Consider the following 22,106-nt stretch of genomic DNA (forward strand, 5'->3'; position numbering starts at 1 on the left):
CGAAAGTAAATTGAATTCTGTGCGAATGACGCATAATTTAAACTAGAGTAATTAATTATGTTCAGTCGGCTTTTCCGTCATTATTCAGGAGGCTTTCGTATTTTATATTAACCGTTGGGGACGAAACGCATAGGTATTTCGTATTTTTTTAATTTTAAATGAGTGTTAGTTCGTAATCTGTATTACACGGAAACGAAAAAAATAAAATAAAGTGCATTGAAATATTACCTACTAGGTATCAACCTTTCTTCTTTTGTTCATAAAGAAGCTTTGAGTGAAAAATTCCGCTTCAGTAGCAAAATGGCCTCGAGTGTTCCAATTGCCTGTAAATTTAATGACCTACATCATGCTGTAACTGAATTTCACTATCGATCCGATCAAAGCTCTATCACGTTTTGCTCTTCGCAACGATCAAATATTAATACGAATTCAGGCATCGTTGCCACTTAGACTTCAATAAAACCATAGGTATTCGTAAGTTATCCAGAGTTGCAAAAACTATCGGTAACGAACACCCCCGCTTTTATATAAAATTGCCCATATTTTGCTATCACGATTAGAGAGTAGTAATGCTCAGCTTTTTTTAAATAAGTATGTAAGTATTTATGGGGTTGTACTGTTCAATGCCTAATCGAATGTTTACCCTCGAACGAATTGAACGGTTTTACCCCACAAGTACAACGCGTCGAAACTTGATTGTATCTCGAGAATGTGTGAGTTGTCATTGCAAAAAACGGGTGGAATTTGACAGTCCACCAACGCAGTGGACTGCGTTGCAATGAAGTGATTGGAGTGCATCAGAACGCAACCTCGCGCGGCAACCGAATCAACAACGTTTGGAATTTTTGGCGCGGTAGCTAGTGGTGTCAACATTGGTTTGTTAAAAAAAACTCCCTGCATGTCCAAATGCTTAATGTTTTAGCAAATTGAAGTTTTATGTTAATATAAATGAAAATTACCTTGTTAACGGAGCCGTCACATAATAAGTATAGAAGAATATTGTGAGGACGGATAGCAGCATGACGCCGGCGACACATTTCCTCACGTTGACGTGGCTGGCCAACCAAAAGCAACAACGCGGCGCCGAGCTTTTGTGCGCGTGCGCGTATTCGCCGCACTCCAGCAACGGCGCGCGCGCTCCTCTACTCTCACCACCCATGCTTAAACCTACACACACTATATGTACACAGAACAGTAACACTTAGGCCTCTACTACACTGTAAAAATGTCCCCAACTATCTATCTTGGAACCCGAACGGCTGGGTTTGTCCTTGGTGGTGACGCTTTTTGTCGCCACTTCCCGTGTTTCCACATTTCATAGCGTTGTGACAGTGAAGCAGAGCGCGGTTGCGCGGGTAGTTGGAGTGTGCGTGCGCCGCGATAAACGGCCATGTCGTGGTGACCAGCGCAGTCTCCGTTTTAAAATGGCCGCCGGCGCATTATGGCGGGTTGTGCTCATCACGGCGACGGCGTGCTCCACTGGGCGAGCTACGGCATCCGTCCTGGCGATCGGCCGGCGCTATTGAACGCGCTCATTTGTTTTGCCTGCAACAACGAAAAATTTAACGTTAGTTAAGTTAAAAAAAGGTACTCTAATCTTCATCTGTATAACATACACAAGTTGTCATTTATTTCTATTTGGAGTTTTGACATCAAATCTGTATAAACGCAACAGCGTCATGAGGGCCGAATTAATTTGATTATGAATTCCAATAATATTGGTAAGTGTAGAATTCATTTATATCGGAGCTCTATTAGGAAAGAGGCTCAATTTCATTAAATGTGCTGTCAGCGATATAAAATGTCAGTTGTAAAAGTAGAGGACGATCAGCAATCAATAACAATCATCGTAAACGGCTAAAGCCAACTCACTTATTGCTAATGCAAACCCGTTCCGTTCAGAAAGTTTTATGGACAAAACATTATTTTATGGGCAGTTTTACGAGACGTCGTTTTATATAAATAGGAAAACAATTTGGCCTAATTCGATAGAAATAAAGAATAGAGGGTAAGATTTCATTGCGATAAACAAAACACACGTTTTCTTTGAAATATTTATATAATACTTTATTATTACCTTTATACTTTATTAATTTCAGTTACAAAATTACTACATCAAAATATACTAATATAAAGCTGCAGTTACACAAAGTTTAATATTTTAAGAGTCAGAAGAGAAAATAAAAGTTTTTGCGGAAGAAATACCATGTTAAGCTATTGACTTCATGACATTAAGATAAATGTAAGAAAAATGAAAGACTAATTTTTGAATACGCATAATCAAGACATTATGATTCTGTGATTGTGCTTACTTGACCGCACAACTCATCTTTTTTAGGTTACTTATTATAAGTAAAATACTTATTTTGTACTCTGTCAATCCAATTAACTTTAATTATACGAAGTCATCCTATATACCTCTTTTGGAATTTCCTGTACCTACTTATATTTATATTGCTGACGTAATATTTAATAATTGTGTATAATACATGCAGAAAAATGTACCGTGCTTTATGAACCCGCTACTATTGCGGAACATATGCCAGAAGAACAAACTTCAGGGTGGTTAAGGACCGGAATAAGTGGCGTTGCATGTGTACAGCACGACGGCGCCAACTGAGGTAAAACTCACGTATCCTTTATGGGCCTGCCCTCATAACCTCATAACGACTCCACCTACGTTAATTGAATCAATATTTAAAAATCGTCACAAAGGTCAACATGTAGGTAACGCGTTGCGCGAATTTTAATAGGCCGTTAAACGATAACGGCTGTAAAAAAACGTATTCGCAATCGGACACAATGGCCAGTATCGCTGTTGCAGTCAAAAGTGTGAACTGGTCAAAAGAACTTGTAACCGATAAAAACAGGCAAAACTGCTTTTGACTGAGCATGTTGGTCAAAAGTAGTTTTACCTAAAAATCATACCTATTTCTGGCAGCAGTTTCGTTTTTTGGGCGTAGCAAAAAAAAAATCCTAACCTACCTATCTCTGCGAGTACTTTTGACTGATAGTAACAGTCACAATTACTATTAACCAATGATTTTCAGGTAAAACTACTTTTAACCAACATGCTCAGTCAAAAGCAGTTTTGCCTGTTTTTGTCGGTTAAAAGTTCTTTTGACCAGTTCACACTTTTGACTGCGACATCGCAATATGCTGATATCTTCCGATACCCATTAATATAATTTACTGGTTATTAGTACATCGCTTTTCATTCGCAGCATTTTTTATTGTTCCGTCGAAGTTTACACAGCGATGCTTGTCGATGTCAATCCACACTCTGCCGTACTCGAACTTCAAGATATTCACAAGAGACGACACGTACTAGATCCATTCTAGATACGTTATAGTTTAGATATCAACTAGTTCTCTTTTGCAGCACAATTCGGGCTACCAATGTCACTTTTACGTTAGATAGAGTAAGATATCTATTAGATGTGAATTGGATCTCTAAGTCATATCCTGTGGAAATCGTTCAAGAGTATCTCCAGAATCTTAAACAGATCAGAACAGGTTAGATCTTAAACATATCGTTATCGTATCGTGGTGATGTCGAAAAGATATCTAATAATAGACATCTATTTCTAAATCCGAATCAATCCACACTGTCCCTAAACGAGTAGACTCGAAGCACTATTCTCGTGCATGAATATTCAATTGGTTACTTACGCTGGTTGTAAACTTTAAAGATAGAATCCCGACGATTTGCAAGAAAGAACGACAGTTTATATCGATTTGTGCAACTAAGTGCAATATTAAGCTTATTTAAGAAGTAAATGACGGTAAAGTCATTAAAGTATAAGACCTCTATTAACCTTATCGTATATGATAGGTACAAAAGAATTCTTTAGCGGAAAAAGTAAGCTAAGAATTTATCGTTATAGTCTGTCGTTAAATTGAAAGTGCCTTTTTATTTTACTGTACGTATAGCTGTTATTTTTATTACACCCGTCCTGTAATTTAGGTATGATTTTATTAATATCAATTTGTTATATGCGATCTTGGAGATCGGCGATCCGTGAACACTCCAGCCGTCCGCTTGTATAAATCCGACCTTTGCGTTATTTGAATTGAATTGAAGGGTTTACATTGAAACACTTCTTTGCAACCCCAAAACAAATCCATTCAGCCGTGAAATTAGAGGAGAGATCCTCAAATTTCAGAATTAAATTTGATTAAAAAGTTAAGTGATGAATGCGAAACCAAATTCGGGCAACTGTGAAAACCTTTTTGTTTCCGATCTGTGTTTCACCACATGATTGTAATTAAGGAATGAACATAAAAGGTTGAGGACAAGAGAAAGCATCATTTCGTTAGGACATAAGAAACCCCAATATATATTGATGAAATTTTTCAAGTTATTAAATAGGTAGCTTGTCGAAGGGTAAAAATATCTACTATTGACGAACATTATTTTTTTCAAGTTCTTCAGACGTACCTACTGAATCGGTTGAAAAACGCGTTTATGCACAACAAAAATTCAAATGTAAACAATTTGACGTATTGGTCATGTATTTTTGACTAGTAAAAGTATGGCAAAGTCGTTGGCGCTAAGGTAGTGCGATGGTAAGAAGGAAACGCGCTTGGAATCCGAGATGGTACGACCCTTTGAATATTAACTAGTGGATGGCCCGGCCGCAGCCGTAACTGGGCCACTAATCTACGGGACTGTTGGAAAGGTTAATTCCAACTGCCGGCCCTCTAGACGCGTTTTTACGATTCCGTGAATTGCTTACGATTTGGGATTGGCTTTCATCTGCTCGTCCGGATGAAATTGAAAGTGACCCATGCTTAAGAATCCCCTGTAGCGTCTTAGTAATTCAAATCGGGTCCGTTTGCGCTCCACGCTGATGGATTGATATTTACACTCACAGTTTTACAGTTTTTTCATCCGCTCGTGTATTCAATTGCATGTATAAAAGTGGTAACATAAAATTTCGGTTTAACATTCTCACAACGCAAATTAAAGCCTTGCCACTAACCCGGGGTTAACCGGTTAAACCTGGAGTTACCATGGTTACCAGTACAATTCGATACTGGTTTAACGGTTTAACCGCTTAACTACGGGTTAGTGTAGATGTATTACTCTTAGGCCCACTTTCACCATCCCACTAACCCAGGGTTAAGCGGTTAAACCGTCAAACCAGTGTCAAATTGGACTGGTAACCATGATAACTCCAGGTTTAACCTGTTAACCCCGGGTTTGTGGGATGGTGCAAGTGGGCCTTAGACGCTCAAAAGTACACTGCCTTAAAAATATTTTTCGCTGCATCAATCACGTGAAAAGGTGTTATGTTCAATTTCATTCCGATACCCAATGGATAAATTGAAGGTGCTAGGGGCCGTGATTGACGTACGCCTAGATGGACTGATCGAAATTACAAGGGTCCCCTTTATAGGAGCAATTAACTTGCGAGGGCTTTAAAACATTTAATTGACGACGTCAGGTATCGCGAAGTAATTTATGATAGCTAACCGGAAAAGTAAAAATATTGGATGTCGCTAATCAGTTTTTATTTCGTTTGAACGGAGACGGTAGGTATATACGTTTACGGTGAGAGGTTGTTTGTTTGTCTGTTTGTGCACACTATTGAATGTTCCCATTAAGAGTCAGCAGCAAGCTCGACCGAATTTCACTTTCCCATACATACAAAGTTTCGTTCTCATTTTAAAACTACGTATTGGATAGATGAGGCCAATCAAATGAGATTTTTTCGAAGAATTAATTCCCAGCACGCTGGAAATCGTTTTAGTACCTTCATTTGGTCCTAAATGCGTGTACTCTTAGTTTGCTCAATCCCAGGTGTGCACAAGTCATGAGGATTATTCCGTAGTGACCCAGTAAAAACAATTCAGTTCCTCTATGCCAAGGATAAATAACTCTATCTAAACGGCAAAGCGAACAGGAACAAAGCTCGAGATAAAAATGCACTCCAACAACTACTTATCACGCTGATATAACTATAAAAACTTTTGCCGTGATGCGAACAAATTCCTTACAGTTCCATAAAATTGATTACCAGCGGAATGCGAAAAGTTTTTTAAGAAATAATTTATCTTCTAAGAATGAACTACTAGGTGACCGTACGGCGCCCGCGAAGGAAAGATGGCACCCGTGGAATCGATCCCACTTTTCAACACACGATATAAAAGAGTTAGGAAGGTTTGCATCTTCATTTACTTTACCATTTTTTAAAGGGATCTTAATAGCTTTTATTCGGTTTTTGTTAACTAGAACTACGTCAGAGTCTGTGCGGAAAGAGAAGAGTCGTGCAATATATGGAAACCAATACATTCTACGACTCTTCTCTTTCCGCACAGACTCTAGTGTATAATGTAGTATATTTAGTAAATATTCAAATACCTAAATATAACTTGAAATGTTTAAGTTGAATGTTCCATAAATGTCAAATGTTTGTGTAATATAATATGACAACAAAGCTTACATGCTAAGTAGCTACGATATTAAAGGCGGAAATAATGTTTCGATGAAACGTTAAAAATCCCCTCGTGTATTACAGAAAAATGAATAGGAAAAGCCATTAACACATAGTTTAGGCACGGCAATAGGCTAGACACAATAAAACTAAATGCGTAGGTGTTGTGTAGTCACCCAAAAGCTATTATTACTCAAAATATTAATGAACTTGCGAGTCAAGGTTGAAAGTAATATTATGTTGTCCCAGGTGGCTTTTAGAATTAACCTCTGGGAACGTATAGAAGCGGTTCTAATGAGAAAATAACTCACGTTTCTCACTAAACCATATATTAAATTTTTCATTTTCCGTATGCTTAGGTACCTGGTACTCGCAATTCCAAAACACTGCCCGCGTTTTATGGTTATTTATTACATGAATGTTTGGCGAAAGGAATGTAAACTAGCAGGGGCTAATACCTAACCGTGTAAATTTAGAGCGCAATATTAAAGTTAGCGCCAAAATCTGCATATTTTACAATTCAACTCGCTAAAAAATGTTTTGATTAAGCTGGAAAGGACTAATTAAATCATAAAAAACGGTATAACAATGCCATTTGTTTTGTTTGTCAGGAAGTTTTGAGCTGTGACAAATTATTCGGCCCAAAATCGTAAATAGAAATATAATATACTGTTTGCTTTTGGGCTAACGAGTTTACAACTTGACGGAAGTTTAAATTTTCAGCGCGATTCGATTACAAAGTCCACGGTAAACTTCAATACATCACGGTGACACAACTATAAAGAGTTTAGTTCGAAAGATATCGGTATTATTTGGTTGGAAAGACAACGCTTTCTTGGAGGTGACAAGGAAGGGCCAACTTAATATAACTTTGCTCGTTCTCCACACCTCGCCTCGCCCGGTTCGGAAACCCGCATAATAATGCCCCGTTAACATCAAACTCCAATAATGTGCGGATCACGCCTCTAAAGCCGTGTACATACACCCGAGTTACCGATCTAATTTACGTATGCGGAAAGAGCTTTGTGATGATTTGTACGGGACCAGATCGCGTTCGTTAACTCGTCTAGTGTGCGTGTACGTGCACATATGCATGTGATCAAGGCCTGATATGTTGCGCGCCATATGGCCAGTTCTAAAATACGTATGTGCATCTATTTGGTATTTTATTAAAGTTCTGTTGCGATCAATTTGTTAGTAAAAAAATATTGCTCGAGATTAAGTCTGATTTAAATTGGAAATCATATGTGAAGTTTTGTGAATGGTAAAATTTAAAGAATAGGTTTGAACTCAAATTTTACAAATAAACACATATTGTCACATTAGAATACCTATATGTTAAAAAGCACAGCCTTAAATTAACAATGTAGGTAAGTATTTACACTTTTTACACAATATAGTAATAGTTTTTCATAAAATACAAGGTAAATTTATTTACGACTTAAAATAGTAATAGGTATTTCTAAAGTCTGAACCACTTCTGTCCTATAACAGTTGTCACACGTCATACACGCCAATCAAATTCAAAAAGCAACGACCAGCGCACAAACAACGCGCCTATAAATACACAGTATGTAAAAACGGTGCTGTGAAACACGCGCGAAAGTTTACAGCAATGCGTTTTTTTAGATTTTACTACAATTTACAATCGGTTTTCAATGGTTAGGTATAGCAAATTCCTTGGTGAGTCATGGTCTGTAGGTATACCGGGTGTGGCCTGTAGCACGAGCAAATAATTAAAACATAGATTGTTCTCCTCAAACGGTGACACTTTTGTTCAACAACTTTTAAAAATAATGAAGTGTTTAACTGTTTATACTCCCTATTTTTCATACAAAATAAATATTATCTTCAATGGACGCCATCGCCACGCCATATCATTGTGATTGACGTTGCTTGTCACGCCTTAAACATAACAAAATTCGCAATACATTGCGTCTTAGAATAAATTTTAAAGTGTATTAAAAATCAAACCACAAGTTATTTTTAAAAGTCGCTGAACAAATGTTGGAAAGATGAGGAGTACAGCCTACAGTTTAATTTTTTGCTCCTATTACAGGCCACACCCGGTATAGTATTGGGTGTAGCGCCGCCGCCGGTTGTTAAGGAGTACATTAGTATTTTGATACCTAGCTGATATTGGCCAAATAGTGTGTAATATTGTCACAACGAAAGTTCACTTACGAGTACATGTTAGAATCTTGCTTTCTGTCATAGTAACCAACCTATACAATGTTTTGATCTTAGCCTGGGGATCGTTTCATTGATTCGTTTGTATATAAATCCCTTATATAAAATAAGTCCTAATTAGCTAAACATAGCTATATATATTTATAACATGTAACTATTTTTACTTAATTCATGCAGAATCAGAATCAGAATCAGAAATTATTTATTTGCATTGATACAGTATGGGGATGTTACAATATGGTGTTACAGATCATGTACCTATTTATAATTTGTTTTTTTTTCATTAAATATTATAATATTAAACGGATCTAAACATTTTTTTCCTATCCTTACAATTTTCACTACATTCAAGATGTAAACATGCTACGGTGGGTTACGGCGTAGCACTTCGTAGTAAAGCTATATTATATTTTAGTTTAAATTTAGTACTACTGTTACGCGAGACTGACATCATTTAGATATGATTTTGACGTTATAATATACATTTGAATTGGCCTCTTGGTCTCAAACCAAATTTATATTAATTCAATTTGTTTGCCCGTGAGACACAGTGATATCAAATTATACATAGGTATACAGGTATATAGGTAGGGATATGGTATTCTATAGATCTTTTCTGTCAATTGAGAAGGTAATGCTAACACACTCTTAATTTTGCGTTCTGTACTGAATCATTATTTATACATATGTTATAAAATTCATGGAACCAATAATGCATACGTTGAATTGAAACTCGAACGAGACAGTTTTGGAAACTGGTACATATTTAAGAACTAGAACTTAGCTTATTATACCAGTCGCAATACCTACAAACTGTTTGCATCAACTTTGCTAGCATGTATATAAAGTGACTTCCTAGAGCCAGATGGTGGGACTACCTTAATTATATCTTGTGCCGTGGTTTTGGGTTAATTAGACAAAATGTTAATACTTGGAAAAGTAATAGCTTCGATGTTTGGAACTATGACGACTAGTTTTATCACTTTTTAAAGGTTCTGCCTTGCTAGTAATAATAAAATATAACGTTAATTCATATTTATAATAGTGTTATATTTTTACCAAGAATCGTCAGTTACTGATACCAGATGTTTGTCACCGTTGGCTCATTAATAATTATTGATCAAATATTGAATTAATATTCATTACCATTAAGTAGCTATATTCTCACGCATTATGCAAGATAACAATTTGTAAGTGTAATTGTTTTATAATGTTATTAAGACAAAGGGATGTAGTATTGCGGGGCCGGTGGCCGGGGATCGAGGCGGGGAGCGCAGTAGCGTCATTAGGTACGAGCGAAGACCGCGGCTCCCGCATATTTGGTCAAGATTAATTGCCCCAAAACATCATCTGTCAACCCCGACGACATTCCGACGACATTTTGTTTGCCATACAAATAGTGCTCCATGTCCGCCCTAAGCACAGAATACATACGTGTTATTTCCTTGTTGGACGTCTCTCCACTTTAATAGACAACATGCACTTACAAAATGCACATTACGCTCGTGTTTTCGGAAGCGAAGTTGAATTTATTTATACGCAGAAACTGTTCAGAATAAAACAAGGCACGCCGCTTTATAATTTATTTGCTGAATATCTTACCTGGTTGTTTCATTTGCTAAATGCTGGCTGCAGGGCGAACTACAATCGAGCTCTAATTGTGATTCCACTAATTTGCATCGGGCGCTGGCTTACCGCGTGCTTGCCGCTTGCTGCTAGCCGTGTCCTTCTTTCGCGGGGACCTCGTGATTGTAAGTATCTTTTATTGCAGAAGAACTAACTAACTGATAATTATACTTCATTATTCTTACCCGCATGCACCATGCGCACTCAAGCGTTTTATAAGGTAGATTGTACCACAGAATAAACAATAGTACTAGGTACAGAAGACTCACCCTCTAACAAAACGCGTCTGTCACGATCAGCACAGATATGGCCGCTAGGTGGCGACAGCGCCACGCGCGGCTTATGGCAAACCCCAAAATTGGGGTCGAACGGATGGACTTTTAGCTACCTGTAGCAAAGCGACGAAATCGCGGAGTCAGCCACGCCTGATTGTACATAGATTTTGGTTTCTGTAACTTGTCACAGTGACAACCAATAGGGTCAGGTGGGGTAAATATAAGACACGGGTATGAATCCCACTAAGAATCTCAAATTATAGACACTGTGACTTACGAACTTACGAAGTGGCATAGAAATCAAACCCCTTACTGTACAATGTCTGTGAATTTCATTTCGGGTACCACTGCAATTACCACCGAAATTGCAGTCAAACACGGGCAAAATCAAAGCACCGTTGCCCACTCTCACGAGCAATATAACGTGTTAGTACAAAGGCAGATGCAGCAAACAGGTAATTCTAATTAGCGCACAATATGAGCCAATGAACAATGTCTCGAATATTGTGCAACGATCAGCTATCAGCTGCATGGGAATATATTATTGAAAATGAATTTTCTTTTCAAACAAAGTGTAATCACAGCGGCGTTTTGACAAAGTGCATCGCCTGCTTCTATTAAATTATGCGAGTGGCACTGGCTTTACACGATTAGAGTAAATTTATGCAAGACATTATCCGAGGACAGCGCCGTCGCATAACAACGCCTTCAGTGTCCGAGCGCTTGCAGCGGCGCGCCGCCCGCCTTTATGAAACCCTCCGCATGATATATGGGGTGTGTGCCACCACATTATTGCTTCTTTGAGGATCTTTTAAAGATATGTGCATAGGACCGCGTCTTTTTCTGGAAAATCAACTTTCAAGTTAATATCAGCGAGCAAGTTAGAAAGGGGCTCGTTTTGTAGTAGGTGCGCGGCGGAGAACGGTATTTTTCGCTAATGACGGCGGGGCCCGCAGAGCCGGGCCGCGGCCGCGTGATAATCCTCCCGACCATTAGGCCCGGCCACTCGCTCGCAAATCGTCCGCATATTTTGGCCAAGATTAATTGTTCTCGAATATCATCTATCACAGTGAGCTCTCTCGTGACGGTCGTCAGCATTGCGCGCGACGTTTTATTTGAAGCACAATGGTCCTCGTTCAAAAGCCCCGCAGGTTGAAGAAGGTAATTAAATTTTTGTTCAGAATGATAGCTCCGTTTAAAACAACTGTTATTATTCAAACTTAAGGAGCGAAAATTTTTATTTGGCGTCTTTATAAATGGTAACCGGGGTGGTAGTAATAATTGGTTATATTTATATTAGTAGCAGGTGGCAGCGTGCTTGTAGTGGTCATTTTGTGCGTAGGAAAACAAGCGACAAGCATTGCTGAAGCTACGTATAATTACCACACTGTAACGAAAACCTAAGCAGAAATTGCAGAGTAAATTTTCTATACACGCCACTGCAGTAAAATTTAACGTAAAACAATAAAAGTTACACAATTAAGAAAATGGACAATTCCTACCATCACATCACAACGACCATTATTATGCGAAATAGAAAAGGCACGGTCCATTAAGACATTTACATAATTCATTAATTAACCATTTAAACATTCTGAGTACCAATTTAGATAGATGAAATTAGAACGATTAGAGTCACGCCGAAAAGATAAATATCTAGTTAAAAATCTCCCGCGTCGAGTTTATTGCGGAACGGACAAGTACAAATCGAGTCAATCTTTTTTTGTCAGAGACGAAACACCGGAACGCGTCTGCATTTCAGCGTTTTCAATGTGTAAAGTTCGAATATCCATCAAGCCACCTTTTTTCAATAACGCTACCACAGGGATCTCATCCGAAGCAATTTTTCGAGTAATTTCTCCCTTAGATCCGGAGTGTCCATTGGCTTTTACTGACATTGAGTTTGTTTCCGCCGGTCGCAACAATTTATCAGCGAAAGCTATTTCCCCAGCTATCGTCATCTAGCCGACACTTTTTGTTAAGTACCTGTCCATTTAATAATGGAAAGGTAGGTAACAATAAGTGTCAATACAGTAAATACAATAGATTTACTATGTGTTTTCCTGACCTTCTTCAAAGTGTCTAGAAACATTAGTCATGACTTATATTTTCTATCTTTTCTTTCTATTGTCGGTACAATTATTATATTTGGAACACTTACTACTTACCGTAAAAACACTGAGTACCAGTCTGGTCAAAGGATCTGCACTGCAAGGAAGAGATTGTATGCACGCAAAAGGAGTTGATTAAAGAGCTAGGTAGCTAGCATGGCTACGTAGCGGACGACAATGAATATTCAGAGCAAAGCGTTCATCGTGCATTCGAGGTCGAAGCGTTAAAGTTTTTGTGGGCAATTCTTGATTAGCAGACCATTGCACTTTGGTCCGGTATACATATAATATATACATATACGAGAAAATATTACGTATAAACTGTTATAGGCGCCCGACTGATACGGAATTGGCTGGACGTTTGCCGGACACACGGTGATTGATCTAAAATATAAAGCTAGCTCCCTTAGGATGGTCTGAATGTATCTGATGATAGGAATGTAGCGGATCAATTTGGATGTTGAATATTAGACAATTACCTATATCCACTTACTTATAAATCAGGTAGTTAAAACGCTTTCTACTTTTTGATTCTGAACTCACATTCGAGTCGTATTTAAATAAAGTACCTAATTTTAAGCTTTCCAAATGCACTTAGAGGTACTCAAATCATTGCTTATCCTTGTCCCTACCGTACTGAAATATAAAATCTATATAAACGACGCAACGAAGTAATGCATAGCCTTGGCTGCCCACATAACGTTTCTATAAGGCCGTGCCCATTGCGAGTCGATCGCTCAAGGTATCCAGTGTAACCGTGACCTCGACATCCTTAATACTTTAACGGCAGCACTCACGCTGGCTCTGTTAAAAGTTGGACTCGCATGTGCTTGGTAGCCTATTAGAATGGCACCAATGTGACGTGGTAGACGCGGCCAGGCCGCTGGCGTTGCAACTGCATTGCCGCCCATTTCTCATCTCAAACGGCGGAGCGCGCCTTGCTCGCCCCAAGGAACATTTTTTACAATTTTTTTGAATAACGTAAGAATGGTTTTTGATATTACTTTTTATACGCCGCATGAGGTGGATTTGGATTTAATTATTTCAAAATTGTGAATTGCAACATAAATTATTTTAGACTAATGTGATAGGTAATAATCAATCATTATTAATGATGGTTATTATTTACTGTTTTGTGGGCCTTATATGTTTGTCGAGTTGATTATTTACTTATGTCATATTTTTTCAGGCTGCTTTTTAAATCATAAGTTAGTAAAATAAGTAGAAACGGTAAACATTATTAAATCTTAAATGTCCACAATCAAAAAATAACGACAAAATAGTTTGTTCAACATTTTCTTGTTACAGCATTTGTCGTAAAAGCAAAAATAAAAGAACTAATTTAGCATAATAAACAAGTTTTCCGCTATCAGCCATTAAGTGAGCACCTAAAAAGACAAAAAGCTACTACAATTTTCCAAAGCTAAAACAGCAACATTTAAGTTCAGCACTTTATTAAGTATTTTACAGTCAACTTAAACTAACATAAACGTGATCTCTTACAAAATATTTTATTGCTGCGGTCATTAAAGTTGATTTATTACGAGATACCGCAACGAGAATGTGGGCTGCACTTTTCGCGGGTGATTTTTATTGCTGCAAAATTCGCAGTTGTTCTGAAAGCTAGAAGTAAATTCAACTGTAAATTACATCTACTGTAAGAACGTATAACCTTAACCACGAAGCGTGCTCGAATAAAAAATACGATGTTACCGTTACGGTTTCGTTGCTATTTGGTATTTACGCTTACCAAAATTATTGCAGGTATGTACCTTGTAACAGTGAGTCAAAGTTCAGATTGCTATAAAAATCTTTTCGGAATGGAGCGTAGAGTCAAATTACAGTATTTAATGTGATAGAGAGCACTCGATGGTCGCCGGCTAGCGATTGAACCGACAGTTTAATTGGAATTAATGTTGCAGGGGGTTATTGGGAATGCCATGGCACGACCCAAATAATTAACATATGGTTCTGTACCTACATATTTTATCAGTTCGACTAAAACTGTCGGAAATGTATAGGAACTTTATCAAGTGAAAATCGATGTGTGTAGTCATAATTTGTGGTCGTTTTAAGCATACAACTTAAGTTAAATAATTGCGTATTGTGATGAAAAAACGCAAAACATTTCTTACCCCTTTCGTTTGTGACACGGCATTCACGTTGGCAGAAAATATTTCTCGAGCGATTTGTTATCAGCAAATTTTACGAACTAGATGCTAACTAGACTACGTTTATAAGTCCTAAATATGATGTGGTATAAGTCTGTACAGTTATACACGAAAATATTAAATAACAAAGAGGAAGCAACACTTATTGTCACACATTTCGTACGCGAAGTCGTGGGCGAGATCGCGGAACGCGACACGTCCGACCTCGGCGGCGGCTGGGCATATACTGCTCGGCCGGCGACTTGACTCGAAGCGATAGTAGGCAGCGATATCAGACTGCTCGGCTATGGGCGGCTGTAGGCTAGGGCGCTACGAGCAACGCTACGCGCTACGCTGCCTGAAAATTTATTCGCTAAGGAAAAATTAGGCGCGCTCCGGCCGCGACAGTCCATCCATTCGATGCTCGCAGTCGCCGTCGTGATACAGCTCACGATCCGACCCGATTAATACTAAGCACGCCAATAAATATTGATGCTGGCTCCTTTGTCTTGCACGGAGGATTTGTTCCCTTTTATTAATGGTACACTCACGTTTGCTTGCGCCGAGATTTTGCCTTAGCGTCGCGTTATTCGGTTTGTATGAAATAATACAATACGACGAGGTTCAGTTTTTAGGGTTCCGTTGATAACCAACGGTCTGTCTCCAAAAAAAAGTATAAAACAATGAAGGTGTATGGCGATGGCGCACCTTTACTGTGGAAGATTATTTTAAAAAAGTTTTTCAAAATACATTACGGCGTAAACTATTTTTCTCGCCTACAGGTAGATATATGTATCAATAGCGTTTAACGCGGACGAACTACTACTCTACTATACCTAAGTTATTATTATTATTTGGAGCCTGTCGTGTCCCACTGCTGGGCAAAGGCCTCCCCCCAATTTCTCCACAAATCTCTGTCAAGTGCTATGTCTGGCCACTCCTTTAAGAAGGAGTCTAGTTCATCCCGCCATCGCCCGCAGGGTCTGCCAGGTCCCCGATTTGAGTTTTCGGGCTCCCACTCTGAAGTGATTTTGCCCCACAACTCATTCGGCATTCGGCAGACGTGACCAGCCCAGTCCCATTTTAGCTAACCCCAGCCCAGTCCCATTATACCTAAGTAAGGTTTAATTCCATTGTCATTTCCATGATAGGATTTATCAATTTAGTAACGTTGCATTCAGAATATTCAACAAACTAAAGCAGTATGTGAATAAAACAACAGTGTCTCCTTAATATTAGGTCGTAAATGTATTAGAAAGTTTGTTGTATTCAAATCCAAATTCTTCGTTTGAGGTTAGTGACTAAGTCAACTGAACGACTGTCATAACTGCTAACAGTCGGAAATCACGAAATAGAGGAGTAAAAATTGAGTAGCCAATAAAAACTTTTTCATTTAAGGTTAACTTAGTTGCGACTCGGAATTTAACAATAAAGTTAGGTACATGGATAAACGAAGACACTACAAAAATAAACGTGTTATATAGCATTTATACTGACATACCTACTGATATATATACCGTCGGGTGACAAGCAAAAGTCACTAACTAACACCATTGAAATTATTGGACAATAAACCGTGTTACAAGTGTAATAAAGTGCATTGTTACTTTAATATTTTGATAGTACTTAGTGACTTTTGCTTGTCACCCGACGATACGTTAACAACGCTGGTTTGTTCAGAAGCCGAGTTGTGGCAAGTTGTGGTATTTCTTTACAAATTCAAGACTTAAAACGAAACGTTTACATTTCTAACCTTTACATTATAAATTTGCCTTTCAACAACGTACCGCAAGCATTAAGAGAGGTAAGTAATAAAACATTTTTCACTTAACGTTGAATGGCCTGAACTGGTGCTGATTCGGATGATCGGACAAATTATGAGAGGTACGTCGAGAAGGATTTTAACCGGGTCACTGTACTCCGGTTAATAAGTGTGACGGACGATAATCCTCTCTAATTAATGTATGGCCCGGGGTGAAGGTTCAGGCTGATATCCCTATGATCGCTTGCTTGTTTAATACCCCTGGCGTTTTGTACGGGACTCTAGCGTGGTCAGTCTTGATATGGTATTGGTGGCAGTGAGGATTTAGGAGCATGTTTTGATGTAGTGTTTGATAACTATGCTAGTTCATTACAGTATTGTAATCATGGTGGGTAAAATAAGCAGTATGTAGGTATTTTGTAGTTTCGCGAAATTTAGACATTTATTAAAAACTAAAAAACGCCTTTCTAAATAAATATCAGTTACCTACGTTAATTAATGTCAGTTGCGCATACTTAAGTATGTGATTTTTTTATCGCGTATGAAAAGGTATCTCTTATGAAATTAAGTGGCAAACAAGTAGATGAGCTGAAAAGGAAAGGCTGTCATTGTCGACATAAACAACGCCAGCAATACACTTAAGTATGCGCAGCTAATATTAAAGTATTAGTATGAATAATTATCTAGAAATAATATGTTGCGGTAAATATAAGTAAGGCAATTAAAAAACCTACTCTTGTACAGTATCAATTAAGTTATTTTAATTACCACCCTTGTCAAACTTAATTAACATACTAGCGTCGCTTTGAAAATAACGCTTAAAATAAGAAATACGATGTTTTCAGCATTTACATTTGGCGTCTAATATTTACTACCTACTTACCTCACTTATTTACCACGTAAAAGTAATTTCTGAATTAGTGAAGTACCTACCTTTAGCCTTAGTTTAGCGACCTTACATCGTAAATGAGTTAGTAATACCTACTTAGGTACTTAACCTAATCAAAAATATCAGCACATCAAAGTTTTGAGAATGGTAGGTCATGACATTACTATATTGTGGCAAGGATGGACCACTTTACGAACAACAGTACACAGCATTTTTTTTTCATTTGAAATATTTAATGTTGTTTCTATGAGGAATGGTAAAAAGTCTCAGAATAATATCTTACCGTATACATAATGGTTTATTGACAATATGGCAACCCATACAAATTGACAGTTGATAAACTAATATCAGCTTCGAGCAACACCGGCTTCATCAGTCTTATACTGTTCCATAAACAGGTCTCTAAAGTGGCCCACTGATTAACAGTCCGCCGGACGGTATCGGCCTGTCAGTTAGAACAAAATTTTGACAGTTCCGAACAACTGACAGGCCAATACCGTCCGGCGGACTGTTAATCGGGGGCCCCTTAATAATAGTAACCTGGGTAATGGTGCAATACCTAGATTCAGATTAACTTCGAGTAGTATGTTGGTTGCGTGCAGTTCACGCAACGCTGTCGCCACTCGGGCGCCGCGCACGCGACTTGCCGTGAATAACCTGCGCTTGCTCTTTCCCTCATCATATAAACTTGATTTACCGTCTCATTGGACGATCGCCTGCCAAGAATTTTGATGCACTTTCGATGACAGCAGGAATTTAATCATTAGCGTACCTATAAGCAACAGTGTAACTCTACATTAGTAATTCAGTGAACGTATTTTGTTTTTGCTTTGACTATTACAACCGGTGCGATAAATAAAACGTTGAATGTATGCAATTGTTTCTTGCAAACGTTTTTTAAAGCACGTATAGCATAACGTAGGTACATACACTTCGCGTAACGCAAAGCTTACAATTATGTTGTTTGTCGCAAGTCGCTAAATAGCGAGAGCGCTTCATCGGGACACAATTTCACAAAGTATAAAGTTTCTTCAGTAGCAAGTAACAACGGGTGGCTTTTAGCCGCGTTTCATTGAGGTGAAGCCACTGTTGGTTCGTTTATGAAAAGCTTTCAGGTTCGACACGACCAGGGGATGCTCTATTCAAATCGTTCTTCCTGTCGACAGGCGCTCACATAAATCAACTACTGAATAAGCTGTTCTCTTCTTCTGAAAGGGGGTTTTAGAACAAACGTATATTTGCCTTGATGCGGCGTACAAACTACGTTGGAATAGATAAGCCGTTTCATGTCAAGGCATCGCCGTCCCCGTGTATTGATAGAACGAACGGATTAGCTTTACATGGATTTCACATCGGGTTATTAGACGGAAACATGACATGGCACGATTATTTACAATCATGATCTATTCTTCTATGTCTACATTTGTAACTATGCAGCCATTGCGACAGCAAACATGAGCTTACGATACGATCAATCACAACAGTGAATTTTTTGAAGCATGGTGAACTTTGAAAACTATTCAGAACAATTCCAATTCCATTTTGTTCGTTGCACATTTTCAAAAATGTTACTCGAGGACGGAGACATTTTTACCGTTATAGAAAAATGTGAATTTGAAATACTGAATACAGAATATGTCTTAGAAAGGTCTGGGCGAATAGATAGGCAGTCCAGCCGTTGGTGCATAAGCCACGAAGCGAGGCCAATAAGCGGCTCAGTCTGCGTAGCCTGCCGGGCAAATCTTGCAGCCAACGAATAGAATAGAAAACCCGTGCCGCAGATATTTACCTTTACATACTTATATACTTTGCGTGGAAACCCAGGCTGTAACTATGAAAAAGCATGTACAAGGGTGCTCACACTGCTCGCATACTTACGCTAAGTATTCTCGCAACAACTTTTTGCTGCGAATCGCCGAAGTTAGAAGCATACACATACATAAAGGCCACTTACGGATGCTTTTGGGCAAACAAGCGTTTCCATCGTCGTAAGAAGATTGAACGTATGAGACATTTTCGGCGAGTAGTTATTGTTCTTATATCCTCTTATGTCAAGCTCAAGAACTATTTTCGAAGATCAATATGTAGGTATTATTTACAACTGTACGAGTACTGAATAAGTACATAAGTTCGTCTTACCATTTAATAGCGATAGGTAAATTGTTGTAGGTACCTACATAATGATTGAACTACCAATAGACTCGACAATTTACTCGTTTATGCAAAAATGGATAATTACAGCGTACCATAATGGTGTAATTTATTTTATCATGTAAATTGCCAATAAGTATAACAAATCATTTTATTATGGAACGTGGTTAGCACATTCCAAATAAAATTATCTCTATGTAAAACTTAGTGTTTTCAACTCGAACCAGAAATTCCGAAGACCGAGAGCAACGAGCAAAACTTTTTTCATAAAAGTGCAGCGAAGCAGTGTCACGTCGGTTGCGAAGAAAGAACGCCAGCAAGTTAACATTTGCAAGGGTTACTATTTTCAACTTTATTATATCTATCCACTTCCCTGCGTTGCCATGTTCTTGCTCTAAAGTACGGTATTTTTCTGCGAACGCTCTAATGTAATTGAAGTCAATTTGTAAAGTAAAATGATCCTTTTGCAGTCTCGTACTTTCAACAATAACTTAAATGTGTTTCAATAGCTGAATTGTGACATTGATTTTAGTATATTTGTAATTCTCTAAAATTTTTTTGCATAAATTAGCTATCTATAACTGACAAATTTGAAATAATATACATTGGTAAACTGGTAGACTAGCCCGACGACCCCTTGATGCAAATTTTGTCGTTCGTGACCAGAAATATCAAAATTGCAATTGCGTCGCGCACTCAGGATTGATTTGGAAAGCGTCTTTACCAGTAATTACGCTGCCTGCCTTAAAGCCCTACAATTAAAGGGGAGTGCTACTGAGTGCACAAAATACAAATCCGTAGGTTTGTATGAATAACACAAAATTATGGTGTAGTATTTACATATATCGCATATCTGGAATATAAACAAGAAAATTAGTGTAGAAAAAAGTGAAATACTTTTATCTGTGCTAATGACATCATAACAAAAAAAGCCATTCTGTATTAAATATTTATAGAGGTACAAAGTTGCCAATTCAGTTTATTACAAACTGACTTCCGTTTGTATTAAAACGTTATAAGTTTTTTTTTATGAAATGGGCCCAATAATTCAATTCTTGTTCATAAAACTTGGTAACTAACGAAAGTCCCCAAATACAAAATTAGGTCGGATCTTTTTATTTAGCCAAAACAAAAAGTGAATAAATGTGACTGGGGGCCTACAAGACAATTTCAAAAAATGTAGACAAAAGTTTTTTCATAAATGTGCAAAAGGATTCGCGCGGCGGGTGAGCAGATGACGTCTGGCTGGGGGCGACGGGCCGCACTTGCTCTGCAGCCTGCTGGCAGATATGTTAAAAGGAAGACACGGGTCTTACCCCTTTTGTAAGATTTTATCACTTAGCCCAAGGCGATACAGATAGATAAAAGGGTGAGCGCTGGTGACATTAAAACATCAAAAGAAAAATCATATGATGCTTGCCCGCAATATTCACGTATATTATGGTAGGTAGGTACCCAGATTCATTTCATGCTAAGTCTTGGTATACTTGTTCATATTTACAAGACCCAGCCATAACTCCTCAAGATATTTTATTCTTAAATGTTTTAGTCATATGAACCGGCATAAATAAGTCATTAAAACGATCGCATGTCATGTTGCAAAAACACAAATGTAAGGAACAAGAGTCCAGATATCTAAAACTAAATGCGTAGCGACCTTTCATGTAGTAAATCAAAAATGCGAAATTGCCGTAAGTAAATTATTACGGTCACTTATCCCGTCCCATAGACATGACAAGAGTTATTGCTGGTAACTCATACTACGAATATTAACAAAACATATTGGTCCACTTATCCTTCTGGCAGTTGTACATCACAATAATGAGGTTCCGCGGCGTATTATTGCGCTGCAAACGGATTGTCGTGTCTAAACTAAATCAAAGTTCGTTTCCGCCGGGAGTCGGCAAGTTCCCGTCTTTAGTGATGGACGAGACAAAGGCTGGAGTAGTGGTGGAACCTGCATGCTCGGTCTTTGTTGCCTTAATGATTAAGGCGGATTGTTAATGGACTAAGACTAATGCTGGCTTGTTAATTCTCCAGCGTCTTATAATAAAATTCAGTTCTTTATTGGTTATAAATTACTGATGAAATTAATAGGCAATAAGTCCGCCTTTTGTACAATAAAGTCTAAACAAATAAATAAATGAACGTGTTGAGCGTGTGTCTTAGGACTAAGGAGGTTAGTAAAGTGTCAAAAAATCGATCGAAATATTTCATGACATAGTTTCATATTACATACATTTTAGTAGTTATTTACAAATCCAATTTCAATAAATATATCAGGTATATTGCTTAAAATAAATAGTTTTATGTATTTACTATTTCCATGGTAGATAGCATGTTATGTCGTGGCTATAAATTTAGTCCGTCACTAGAACCCCTTGGCGCTAGCAACTAGCTGCTTCAGTCTACCTCGATTCATTAATGAGCTCATTCCAGGAATGACAAGACTTCCGAATCCTATATATTTACCTAATAATAGATTATAGTTAGTCGACTTTACAGTCTAATA

At 38.0% G+C, this 22,106-nt stretch overlaps 1 protein-coding gene across 1 annotated transcript in view; it reads right to left on the reverse strand.

Annotated features, from left to right (window-relative positions):
* The window catches only part of LOC134665919 (bifunctional heparan sulfate N-deacetylase/N-sulfotransferase), a 153,572-nt gene that overhangs the window by 65,897 nt on the left and 65,569 nt on the right, over positions 1–22,106 (reverse strand). The window contains exon 2 of the mRNA XM_063522977.1: positions 960–1,545. Coding sequence (XP_063379047.1) covers positions 960–1,159 — 200 coding nt within the window. The 5' untranslated portion in view covers positions 1,160–1,545. The remainder of the gene's footprint in view (positions 1–959; positions 1,546–22,106) is intronic.

This window comes from Cydia fagiglandana, chromosome 7 (genome assembly GCF_963556715.1).
Source record: "Cydia fagiglandana chromosome 7, ilCydFagi1.1, whole genome shotgun sequence".
Lineage (NCBI taxonomy): Eukaryota > Metazoa > Arthropoda > Insecta > Lepidoptera > Tortricidae > Cydia > Cydia fagiglandana.